Below are 13,456 nucleotides of genomic sequence, written 5' to 3'. Positions count from 1 at the left end.
GGCCCAAGACTGCCTGACTGTGATTTTCTGTTCCCCTTGTCTACACTCCAGGAGCTCACATCAGCACCCCAAGACAAGGCTCAGAAAGTAAGCCCCCCATCTCCCTGCTCTGGGTGCACTGATGAAGGTCCTTTTCCTACTTTCCCCATGGCTGGATTCTTCAATTAGTCTTCTGGGACAGCAGCAGAACCTAGCTTAATGGCCCCCAGAGCCAGGGACTTCAGCCTAGCTCTCCGGGAACTTTGAAAAGTGTCCCTGAATAATGTTTTCACTTAACAGTAGACTAAGGCTTTTGAAAACTGTCTCAATTATGTCCAGACAACTTGAAGAAACCATGGCCTAAAAACTAAAGGAAAACCAGAAAAATGTTTTGTAAAGTGGAGAATTTCAATTTTAAAAAATTAAGATATAAAGTATAAAAATGGAATAAAACAAAAATTCTGGAACGGAGACTTTTAATAGCTAAAATGAAAAATTATTAGAGGATTCCAGTATCAAAATGGAGGAGGCAAAAGAAATCATCAGTGAGCATCAGAAAAATGAAATGAAATTTTCAGTAGAATTCTATCCACTGCTCACAGAGGTGCTGCATGTTCGGCCTAGGCTGCTTTCTTCCTCTGGGCAGACTAGGCCTATTATTGCCCAGGCTGCTGACTCTGAAAGGTGGCCTCCTGGGAGGCACTGCCCCTCATGGGCAACCTATTGGTAAACCCCTCCTACATCCCTGGTTCTGTGATTCTACCAACTTATGGACAATTTTCCTTGGAAACTCCCCAAGAGCCTTGGCTCAACGTTTCATCCTTAGGACAGGAGAGCCTCACACCAGAGAGAAAGCACATGGATAGCACCCATTTGGGAAAGTCTCCAGTCAGACTTCTACATTAGGACTCCCTACAGCTGCCCAGAATGAGTTCACAGCAGACCCTGTAGATGAGTCCCAGTAGGACACGAGCTCTTCTGAGAAGGGGGCAGTCCTAGAAGTCCCCAGAACTAGAACAAGCTCTGTTCCCAGCAGGCACCAGAATCAACAGGGGACACAGTACGGCAGGTGTGGACTCCTGGTAGAGCCAGCAGATAGGTCTCTAATTTGGCTGTGGACACTGATGTCACACTTGCACAATGCTAAAACCAATTAATGATGCATCTCTAAGCATGTAACACAGAACTACTGATTGATTTTCAGAGAGGGCATTATGGTTTAGATATGAGGTGACCTCCAAAAGCTCCCGTGTAAGACAATACAAGAACGTTTAGAGATGAAATGAGCAGATTATGAGAATTTTGACCTAAACAGTGCCTTGATACCATGGTAGGTATTAACTGGGTGAAACTGAAGCCAGGCAGGGTGTGGCCTAAAGAGGTGTGTCTTGGGTGTGCCTTTGGGTTGTGAGTGGAGTTCTGTGTCTGCTTCCTAATCACCATATCCTGAGCTGCTCTCCTTCACACCCTGCCACCAGGATGTTCTGCTCACCCTCGGGCCCAGGTCAATGCAGTCAGCTGTCTGTGGACTGAGACCTCTGAAACTGTGAGCTACAAATAATTTTCCTCCTCATTAGGTCTTTTGGCCACAGAGATGAGACAGCTGGCTAACACAGGATGTCTGTCCATGTTGCTTAGGCTGGCCCTGAAGTCCTGGACTCTAGTACTCCCCTGCCTCAGTCTCTCAAGTGACTACAACTTCAGGCACACCCTACCCATACATGTTGCTCTACAGCAGAAAGAACAGGCATGCTTATCCTCGGAGCTGAGTGAAAGGCGGGACTAGAGATACCTTCCACTACTCAGTGACTTTGGGAGACAGAGGCCCTCTAAGGAGAGTGGATCTTAATGGTTTAAAGAGGAAAGAGTAAGGGTTCAAACTTACCTCAGATCCCCCTCATTTACTTCAGAAGAAAGTGTGATTTTTCACTGATTGGTACTTACTGAGTTCTTAAGTTTCCATATAATAACGTTTGTTATGGTTCAGATGTGGTGTCCCCTTAAAGCTCATGTGCAAGAAGGTTCAGAGGAGAAATAATTGGGTTGTAAGAGTCTTAACCGCATCCCTGATTTAATCCCTAGACAGAGATTAACAGAGTGGAAACTGAAGTGGTAGAGTGTGCTGGAGGTGGTGGGCGTTGGAGCATGGCTTTGTGGTATACATGCTTATCTGGCCAGTAGAGTCTCTCTCTGCTTCCTGACAACCAGGTGAGCCATTTCCCTCTGCCACACCCTTCCTCCATGTTCTCCCTGCCTCCCCTAGAGCTCTGAGGAATGAAGCTGCTGTCCATGGATGGAGCCACTGGGACTGAGAACCCTAAAATGAACTTTTCCTCCTTACAGATGTTCTGGTTGAGTCCTTTGGTCACAGCAGAGAAATAGTTGACTACAATAATGTTGTGTCTTGATTTTTCCATTTTAAACCAGACAGATTCATTTGTCAACATGAGCAATTAGGATTTCATTCTCTTTCAGCGAACGTGACTGCCACGAGTACACAAGCATGCCTTCCACCCTTATCCCTCGATACCCGCATAGGTCAGTATTCAGGGGCCACCTTGTCATGGCTGCCGGGCCACTCACAGATGGCCTACTTAGCTCTATCCTTCCCAGTTTGATGTTTGCCCTGATGCTATTTTCTTCTTCTTAATATTCATCACTTTATATGTACTTACTTTTAATTCAACCATAAATCATCTACTATCTGAATCTCTACTTTAAAACTTCATTCTTGCTGAGAGCCATAGCCGAGTCAGAATGACACATGGCATTTTTGCCAGGCACCTTTGATACATCACTTTCTTTGATGACTTGCTCTTCAAGTAAAGGTTTTTGTTTCTTTTCCTTCTTCTTTCTTTCCCTAACAATACTTGAAGTTTCAACCACATTCAATGGAACAGGTACAACTTGCTCATCTTCTACAGCCAAAGCATCAGATAATTTAAAGTCTCGAGGTATACTTTCTGAATCAGATTCATGGAGGTTTCCATTCTGGATTTCTTTCTTTTTGTTTTTTTTTTCTTTTCTGCCTTCTTTTTATCTGTTTTTGTAGGAATAAGCTTTTGTTCTCTTTTCTGTTTTGCAAGAACTTCATCATATAATGTTTCTTTCATGAAAAGCCAGAAGAAGAGGAAAATTACAGTAATAACTATTGAAGGAATAAGGACAATAAAATATGTTGACTCATAAAACTCCATGGTTCTTTTATTAATATGAACCTATAAAACCTGTAGTAACACTGTATAATTCAAAAGGTGTAAAGCAAGTCTTATAAGCAACACAGGAAAAATTACTCTGCGCACTGGGGAAGGAAACCGGGAAGACACGGCGGTGCCAACACCACAGCCCGGGCCGCCCGTTCTGGAGCCCTTAGTTTGGGCAATGATTTAGCAGATAAAACTACACATGACATACATATTTTCTCCACAATAGAAGAAGCTATAAATTTTCATAAAAGGTTCCATGTCAATGCTAATACTTTACAAAAGCGCTTTAAAATAACTAAGGAACAAGGCAGACAAATAACAAAACAATGTCAAAATTGATTGACCTTTTTACCACAAGTTTATCTTGGAGTCAATCCTAGAGGACTGATACCTAAACATATTTGGCAGATGGATGTCACACACTTGCCACAACTTGGAAAATTAAAATATTTGCATGTTACAGTTGATACTTCTTCCAGATTTTTGATGGGCTCCCTTCATGCCGGAGAAAAATCTAAAGATATTATAGCTCATTGCTTACAAAATTTTGCCACTGTGGGCATTCCAAAACAGTTAAAAATGGATAATGGTCCTGGTTATACTTCTACCTCTTTTAAACAATTTTGCTCATCATTTGGCATTACTCATATAACAGGAATCCCATACAATTCACAGGGACAAGGCATAGTTGAAAGAGCTCATCAAACTATTAAAATGTACTTATTAAAGAAAAAAGAGGGAATTGGAAAGGGGAATATAACTCCAAAGATAAACTTAAAATAACCCTTTTTACTCTAAACTTTTTAAATTTGGATTCATCAGGGCTTAGTGCTGTGGAAAGGCATATGTGTCCAAAAAATGTACATAAGCCTCAGGTACTTTGGAAGGATATTCTAACAGGACAATGGAAAGGTCCTGACCCAGAGATTGTCTGGAGTAGGTGTTCTGTTTGTGTGTTTCCACAGGAAGAACAGCAGCTTTTCTGTAGAAAAGCGAGTTCTACAGACCAAAAAGAAGATGATTTGACTCAACTCCATAACAGCTGATATCCAGAGCTCCAGCTTGGCTATTGTTACATCTGCAACAGGGGTTCTCCCACACCTGGAGGCTAATAAATAATGAACACCATTAAAGCCTATTTCAAATGTAAAAAACCTTGGGGCTTGCTTGTGGGAATACCTTCAGACCCATTATACAAGTTACAGGAAAAAGGATGGGATACCCAAAAAAGAGTCAAAACCAGGTGGTAACCAGGATGCCTTTTTCAATATCTATTTTATTATTGCCTTTTCCCACATCTTAAAGTTCTATTTTATTTTTTGAGCTCATTAAGACCTAGGTTACTGTTTTTCTGACCAGTTTTATTTTTTGACTGTGGAGTTTTTAAACATTGCAAAGGAGATTTCACCTGTGTAAAGCTACAAGGCCTTTACTATTGTCTTATGTGTTGTATGTTATGTGTGCACACTTGTGTTTTGTGTTGTATGTCTGTATGTGCATATGTCCATAGATCACATATGAGGAGCGCTCATGAAAAAATGGATCCAAATGTTTTTATTATTCATGTGATTTAAATGGATTAATTTAAGTTGGGTAAACAGCTATTGAGGATTGTTTTAATATGTGAACAAATAAGGAGGTTAACAGATCTGTTTGTTTACTTTCATCTTTCCTTTTCATTATATTTAATAATTCTGTTCAGGATAATGTAAATTGTTCAGAAAATTGTTTTCTTAGTACCTGTTGGAATGTTACATATTATTTTTTTAGCCATCATTGCCAGAATTCCTATCTTCATCCCAGTGCCAGTGAAGACAAAGATAAAACCAAACTACAGCTTCTTCGATAGCTATCACAGTAAACTGTATAAACTGATGTATCAATGAATAATAACTCAACAAGTAATGCTCAATCAAGGAGTCAACTTACAGTGGGAGGAAATGGACATATTGATAGATTCCTCCGCTTTGAACTGCTTGCACAACTTGCCTGGAGTATGTATCACTTGTATACAGTGTGAACTATCTGTTGGTGCAGCAAATAGTGATAATACTGGAGTATCTTTGCTAATGGTGTCACCGGTGGTACAATTTTTCCAAAGGAGCCATCAATTGGCTTAGTAGCTTGGCATTTCTGTATCCTCCTCCCTTCTGCTAGTGATGGTCTAAAATTTGGGGGGCCAACAGAGGTGAGCAAAGAACCTCACCCCCCCACTGGTGCATAGGCCTATCCACAAGTATGGCTGTATGCTGGACCAGTAGTCAGTGACAGGTAAGATCCAATTGCAGTGGTACCAACCTAAGACAGGAGGCTGACGCCTTGAGGTCATCTCATCCAATGTCGGGTAAGGGCTATATGTAGTATTGGACAGCCTAACAGGCACGGTCCCTAAGCCACATGTTTGGTGTTTAATTAAACAGAAGGGGGGAGATGCTGAGAGCCATAGCTGAGTCAGAATGATGCCTGGCATTTTTGCCAGAACAGAGTGGTTGAGAGGTGATGCCAGCAATCCATTGAGATGATGATGGTAATGTTAAGCTGTGTATTCAATTGCATATTAGACCCCTGCTGTCCGCCTTGGCCTGCTACTTTGGAGTTCTCCAGGGGATTCCCGGAGAGTTCCCATTGGTTGGGGAAGTGCCGGAGGAGCCATTTTCAGAGGATGGATTCCCGTTGGGGTGTGGTGTGTTCCTAGAGAAGGCTGCGAGCGTGGTGTTCGCCAGAGTGCAGAGAATAAAGGAGTTCCTGTTCTGAACATACAAGGCTGTGTGGCAGCTCGGTTATTTTGTGCCCAGCCAGACTGCGGCAATTCTTACCCTGTGGTCTTCTCAGTCTCATTTTCCTGAGGAGAGTTTGCTGGGGCTTTCAAAACTGTCACACCCCCAGTTGCTGCCATCTCCTATAGTTTGAAACTCCTTTGAGTACCTCCCTCAAAGTTCCCATGCTGGATATCTGGCCCACAATATAATGGTACTGCTGTGGAGGGGCCATTAAGAGATGATGCGGTCATAAGGGACCACCCTTGGGAAGGATGGATGGAGTTTATGGGACAGAGTGAGTTCCTGTGAGCCAGGTTGTTATAAAAGAATAACCTGATCCCTCCCTGCTCTCTTGCTTTCTGGCTGCACACAAGACCCTCCTGCCCATAGGGGAACTTGTTCATTAAGTAGCAGTTGAAAAAATTGGGGTACTGGGTGAGGGCCAAGTTTCCTCTCTGCTCAGGGGAAGCTGGCAGCTGAAGTTAATCGCCCCCTTGCGGTGCCCAGAGCCAAGGAGAGGAGTAATGCAACCTCCTGCAGACCTGTCAGGATGGGTGCTCTTTTGAACTTTGCTGTAGTGTCCCCGTGGACCTAGTGAATTCCAGGGGGACACTACATCAGAACTCAGGGACAAGTGGGTTGAGGCCCATCTCTCAAGTAGCAACCAGGAAAGTTGAGGGGCTAGATGGGTGGTCCACCTCCTTAGGAGAACATGGAGGCTTGGTTTTTATTAAAAGTGTGAGTACAGGGAAGAAGTGAGATGATTGCCCCCCCCCATTCAGCTCACAGAGGACTCGTGACTGCCAGGCCCATTAACTCCCAGAGACAGTTGGGTTAGAAGCCAGGGCTCCAGGCAGTAGCTGGAAAAGCTGGAGCACGAGACATTTGGTCTAACTCCACCCAGAAAGAAGCCACAGTCTTGGTTTTATTGCTGGAGCAAGCTGGGGGAAGAAGCCACCAGAAGCACCCACATACCCATCCAAGATCCCAGAGAACTAATGATTGCCTGTCCCAGGTACAGGATAGATAGAAGCCAGACACTTGGCCAGTAGCTGGCAGAGTTGGGACATTAGGTGTGCAGTCTGACCCTCTCCAGGGAGAGGTGAGGAGCTGAACCTCACGGCCTCTTCACTCTGTTCTGAGCCAGTGGAGAGAGGCACAGGGAGTGCTGGCAGGCCCCTTTATAATCACCTCTGTGTTTGCATGGTCCAGGGGGACAAGTGAGGGTCAATTCCTGGCAACTTTCAGAGACAAGCAACCTAGGAGACAGGTCCTTGGGTAGCAACCATAGTGTAGGGGTACTAGCTGTGCAGTCCCACTGTCACTCTTCAGGGAGGAGAGTTAGAGGAGTGGGAAAGCTGACCAGTCCCAAAGCAACTGCAGTTCCTATCTATGTATCCCCGGCTCTAGGCATGGTGCTGCCCTCCCTTGTATCCTGGCACGCAGCCACTAAGGAGGAAGTGAGGGATAAAGTGTCCAGACCTCCTCTGTTGAGTCTTCCAAGTTCTGTCTTTGGGATCAGTCCACAGTGTGCCTGGGGCGTGTTCGGCCCTGGGGTTGACTGACAGAACTCCAGATTATCCAAATCTCGGAGGTCAAAGAGAAGATCCCAAGAGGTTTGCTCACACTGATATCACAGCTCCTTCCAGTGTATCTTCCCCTTTTTAATTTTTGTAGCTGGTGCTTAGCTTTTAATGTTTCTGTTTCTTTTTGCAGCAAAGAGGTGTTAATTCAGCTCTACAGCCCCCAATCTTTACTTCAAAGGAAAGGCATTCCGCTTCACAGCGACCGTTCAGTTTTGCACAGAGTTTTCTTCTACGAAATGCTCCCCCAGCTAAGTGAAGAAAGCAGTTAGTCTTCAATTATCTATACTTATTGACTGGAAGGAAAAATTGTCACTAAGCCAAATTCAGAATTCTTGATTACAAAGTCTCCTAGAGATAGAGTATGAATCTAAAGTTTGAAAAATTGGCTGTTACCTGAACACCCATGCCTGAGCTCAGAGCCCTGGGGCAGTACATGCAATGTCCTTATTAGATATTCAATTAGGAAGGACAAAAAATGTTCCCTCTGCCAAGATTATGCATAGCTTACCCAGAAACAAAAAGTCTTTTTTTTTCTAATTCCAATAAACAATTATTCCCAACAAGTTATTTTAATATCTCCAATTAATAGTGTCTGATACAGGGGGAAAGGCAGACTGTACTATTTGCAGAATCAGCAGCTTACTGATAGACCCTAATGTGCCTTGTCATGTGATCTTACAGTTTCATAGCTTTAAAGATAAAAGAAACATGGTGCTAGTCTTTCTCACTCTGTCCTGCAAAGAACAGGACTAGAAACTTGCAGTTAATTCTGGCACCCATATTTAGAGAGGATAGGCAAAAGAGTTCATCCAAAATAGGAATTTAGTAGAAAAGAATACAATTTATTTTTGAATGATTTTTTTAAAAATGGGAATATGAACACTCAGGAGAAAGGTTGAATGAATTGGCAGTTACTCTCGAAAGTAATGCTGATTCTTAGAAAGAGTAAATCAAGGGGAAAGGTTACATATTAACCACAATGTACATAAAATATGACCATGTTGGTAGTGCCCAAGTTAGGGTTGAGACCAATGTCAATCTGCTCAAAGTGGACTATTTTAAATAGTTCAATGTGCAACTGAGGATACAAACATCTGAACAGACGATTAACATGACATATGTATGAGGTGTTCAAACCCTGAATTGGGGCAGAGAATAAGAAAAAGTAACAATAGGGACAATAAAGCAATAGTAATTGCCAGCTGTAACAGCACAGGGTGTGTTCCTGGCCCTGTTCAAGCAGTTAAGTGAATATAGAGATTGTCCCCAAGCAGTCACCTTCCCAGTCAGGTGTTCAGTAACAGAATCTTTGGGTTTTGCTGGACACTGAGATACTGAGCTTAGAACGTCAGCTTAGAGCTTCATTTGTCAATATGGCCATGTTATTAAGTTGGGCCCAAAGAAGGAGGAGGGGAATGACAAGCACTGCCCCTGTTTAAACTTGTCCCTCGATGTCTCTACTGAGAGTTCATGCTCGCCTTTTAGAGCGTCTTTTGAACTTGATCAAACAGTGGCATGGTTAGGATGTCGAGGTTGAACTTCAGCCTAATCTCAGCATAACTTGATGGAGAGCCTCCAGCCCAACCTAGTTGAATTTTTGGGCTTTTTGGACTTTTGTATAAAAATAAGACAGATTTCCATGTTTTGTTAGTCACTCTATTTTTAAGTTTCCTTATTATAACAAGTCATCCTGTAATCAATGTAGCAAATTCCTTAATATTAAAAGAAATCCTATTATCACTTCCACTTATAGAGAGGAAACTGAAGTACAGAATTCAAACAGCTGATGGGGATTGAAATGGTGGTTTAACCTTGAGGAGCTGAAACTCCTGATCTCTGTCCCCTTATCTGACCATTAGATGCATGCTCATCTCTGAGACTCTTCACAGTTGTTGTGGTCGTAGAGTCATAATTTGGGCCCCCGTTGTGCTTGTTGTTGGGATTCAAGCACGCCCGGGCTCAGCTCTGGAGATAGCAAGCTCTTAAGAATCTCCTTCTACATACTGACGTGACTAATGTGGAGTCCTGGTTGTGGGTGGAGAGAACAGTTTAAAACGTATTTTCCTGGCTGGAATCCACCTTCTGACATCTGTGGAGAGAGGCTGGGAGCAGAAACTAAGGGGCTGATTCTGCAAGTGAGAACCTGGCATGAGGACGTTGCTCCTGGCTGCCCTTTGGTCTCACCCTACCTGCTTTCAAGAACGATCCTTTAGAAGAACCGAAGGCTCAAGAGCAAGTGAATCAAGATGTTTGTGGATTTAATGATACATTTTTAATCACTATGTGAGACTGAAAGAATGTCTGAAATAATCTAAGGACAGGAGAATTGGGCCAACTAAGGAAACACAGAAAACTGCCAGCTACAAGCTATTAACTTAGCTTAGACTACAAAGGCTTTATTTTCCTGAATTAACAATGTGTTTGGAGGGTACCTCTGGGACTTCCTCTTATATTAAGCAATCACTGTGGCCTGTGCTGAGGATCAGTTGAAGGCTACAAACTCGGAAAGAGATGTAAAAGTAAAAAGAAGCCCAAACCCCTTGTTAAAGGTTTTAGGGAAACAAATGAGATAACTCCTGGTGGGAGACGATCTGGGTCAGTGGGTCCCTTGGCTCTATTTCTGAGCACAGGACAGAATCCCAGGGACTAGTTTGGCCTGGGACCTTTATAGGACACAAGAATGAATGAGGCACTTTTGTAAAAAGCAGACCTTTCTTCTCCAAAGACAGATCCTGAACCAGTTGCCAATTCTGCCTCTCTAAGCACTTCCCTCTTACCTGGGAAAATTTGAGCAACAAGAATGAGGCCAGCAAAAATTAAGGAAAATGTTCTCATGGCTTCAGACACCTGTGGAGAGATGAAGAGGGAGGTGCAGTCGCTGGAGTCCAGCTCTTCAGTCAAGGGAAGTTGGCAAAGATTCACTCTACTGCTCTGAACTGGCTTTAAGTCAGCCTTGGTCTAAAATGCTCATTAGGAACACACTGTTTTCATGCTCCAGTGAGTAGCGTGTGGGAGGACAGGTCAGACTTTGCCTAGTCACATTATGAGAGTGTAAGAAGGAACCTTGTCTGGAATACTCTATTCTGTGACTCTGTCTAGACTTCTCCCACATTTCCTTCAACCCCCATCTGGAGGACCACCAGTTATTCCATAAGACCCAACTCATTTTCTTCTCATTTTAAGAGTCTACATATGACTTACTTTTCTTATTTTTTACATGTTAACTTTATTACAATTATTAGCATGTATCCAGTGAAGAAATGTGGGGTTCACCTCCATATCTGCACATACCTTGCGATGGGAATCCCATCCCCTTACTTCTGCCCCTCCCATCCCCTTTCTCTCCTGCCCCACCCCACTTCCCAGGGCCTTACCACTCCTCTTCTTTATGATCATTTTTCATTTATTTTTCTTTCATTATTGTTTAATTTTCAAGTATGAGAGAAAACACATGACACTTGTCTTTCTGTCTGGCTCATTTGATTAACATGCCATCTTCTAGTTCCATTCACTTTCCTTATTCTTTATGGCTGGGGAATACTCCATTGTATATATATGTAGGGATAGTCTCTTTCTCCATTCATATCTCTCTCTCTCTCTCTCTCTCTCTCTCTCTCTCTCTCTCTCTCTTTAGTATGTTTATTTTACTTATTTGTTTTTATGTGGTGCTGAGGACAGAACCCAGTGCCTCACATGTGCTAGGCAGGCCCTCTACCACTGGACTACCACCCCACCCCTCTATTTTTCTCTTGATAGGCACCAAGGCTGATTCCGTATCATGGCTATTGTGAAGAGAAGTACATTAAATACAGATATACATGTGCTGAGAGCCACAGCGGAGTCAGAATGGCCCCTGGCATTTTGCCAATAGTATTGGTTGAGAGGCAAGCCATTAAGATGATGCTGGATTGTTTCGGTTGTATATTAGACCTTTACTGTCAACCTTGCCTGCTACTTTGGAGTTCTCCCACTACTTTGGAGTTCTTATGGGGATTCCAGAGAGTTCCCATTGGTTGGGGAAGTGCGGGAAGAGGGATTTCCAGAGGAGGAATTTCTGGTTGGTGGTTCCTGGAGGAGCTGCGTGGCGTTCGGGGGAGTTCCCGGGAGTGTGTGTGGAGTGTGCTGGTGGAGTTCAGAAATAAAGTTTGTTCCTGCTTCAGTGGCTCGTGATTTGTGCCCAGCCAGACTGCGGCATTTGGGAACATCTGAAGCTCGGAGGTAAGTGAAATTGCTCGACCCTGAGGGAAGGAGAGAGAATGGGTGACCATTTCAAAAAACAATGTGGGCATGCACAGGGGGTACAGGGATGGCTCATAGAGCACTGTGAGCCTTGTGGCTCCGGAGCTATAGAGTCTTAAGGCAATTCCCACCTGCCTCGTTCTGCAGGTGACTCCTGTGCAAATGGCTCAAAACAGCTGCACTTCAGATGTGTTCTAAAGACCAGTTCCTCCAAGTAAGAGACCTGACTGTGGACTGGTGACACCCAGGCATGAGAAGAGTCCCCCCCAGTTAGTTCCACAGAAGGGACACGCACAGCTGAAGATGAGGCCTGGACAGGTGAGCGTGCAGAGGACAGCCACGACTGGAGTCCCCACTGCCTGTGGCTGGAGGAACCCAGGAGGAGACGGGAGACAGGAACAAGTCCTGGCTGGGGGGTGGGGGGCAGAAGCAGTTTCTCTGGGAAATGGAGGAGCCTGAGGGCAAAAGAGAGTGGGGGCGACGTGCCCTGAGTTCTGCCTCTCCCCACAACCACCTCCCCACTGACGCCCACGTTCACTGAAACCCCAGAGCTGGAGGCCTGGAGAGGGCAGTTCACAGAAGACAGAGCCCAAGCCACAGAGCAAAGTCGGGACGACAAGGAATGACCTGAGCAGAAAAAGACAAAAGGTCAAAAAATACTCAGGGAAACTGTTCTGACTCGCATGTTAAAACTGAGCAATCTCTCGAGTGCCATGGCTAATAATTGTGACCTTTATTTAGTGAAGTTACAAATTGTATCACACAGACTTTACACAGTCACTCATTTCCTTACATGCTGTGCTGAATGTTTCAAATCAATCTCTGACCACTTTCTTTCATAGGTAAGAACGAAAAAACAAAATTTGTGCCACTGGCATTAACTGAATAGATGGGAGTTGTTATAAAAATACACTTTAATACTAGAATCAATGAAGACCACATATTATAATACCAAAAAATGCAGTGGATAAAAGTAACTTATTATGTAGACTCATTACTCAATCACAGATGTGCATCTACTTCCATTTACCTATTAATTCTATGGAAACTGGACCATGTAGCTGGACATGCAGGACTTGACTGTTGTGCCCACATCATTTATTGACTCCCTGCTGTATCTCTGAGTGAATGACAACTCCCCTAGGTCTCAATTTCTTTAAATATAAATTATCATAATGAAAAATATTCTTCAACATAATCTTGACTCCAGTGAGAAAGTACAGAAAAATAATTCATGATACATTCCAGTGCCTGGTTCAGTGAGTAGCTATTCCTTATTCATTCATGTCTTGATTTTTCTGTGGGGTGGGGGATTAAATGCAGGGCCACCCAATCACTGAGCCACATCCCCAGACCTAATTTGTATTTTATTTAGAGAAACTTCTCACTGAGTTGCTTAGCGCTTTGCCATTGCTGAGGCTGGCTTTGGATGCATGATCCTCCTGCCTCAGCCTCCTGAGCTGCTGGGATTACAGGAGTGCACCATTATGCCTGGCTCATGTCTAGATTTTTTTTTTATAAAATATCTTCTGAAAACTAAACCTAGACAAGGAAACCAAAACAAAGAGAGAAAGAAATGAGCATGATCTTGAAACACTCACAATATGACTTGACTAAGCCTCATAGTTCTCTTGACCTTCCTTGAACATCCAACCTGTTCTGTTTCCAAGGCCCAGAGCCTGGTCTG

General features: G+C 43.6%; 1 protein-coding gene across 1 annotated transcript; it reads right to left on the bottom strand.

Annotated features, from left to right (window-relative positions):
* Nucleotides 1–7,635: 7,635 nt before the first annotated feature.
* On the bottom strand, nt 7,636–10,365 carry LOC143396389 (beta-defensin 13-like). Its single transcript, XM_076852246.2, has 2 exons — nt 10,308–10,365; nt 7,636–7,778 (listed from the first exon to the last, which is right to left on the bottom strand). The coding sequence occupies exons 1-2, from the start codon at nt 10,363–10,365 to the stop codon at nt 7,636–7,638; spliced, it is 201 nt and encodes a 66-aa protein (XP_076708361.2).
* Nucleotides 10,366–13,456: the final 3,091 nt, after the last annotated feature.

Source organism: Callospermophilus lateralis, chromosome 4, assembly GCF_048772815.1.
Source record: "Callospermophilus lateralis isolate mCalLat2 chromosome 4, mCalLat2.hap1, whole genome shotgun sequence".
Classification (NCBI taxonomy): Eukaryota; Metazoa; Chordata; class Mammalia; order Rodentia; family Sciuridae; genus Callospermophilus; species Callospermophilus lateralis.
This window is presented reverse-complemented; position numbering and strand designations above follow the sequence as displayed.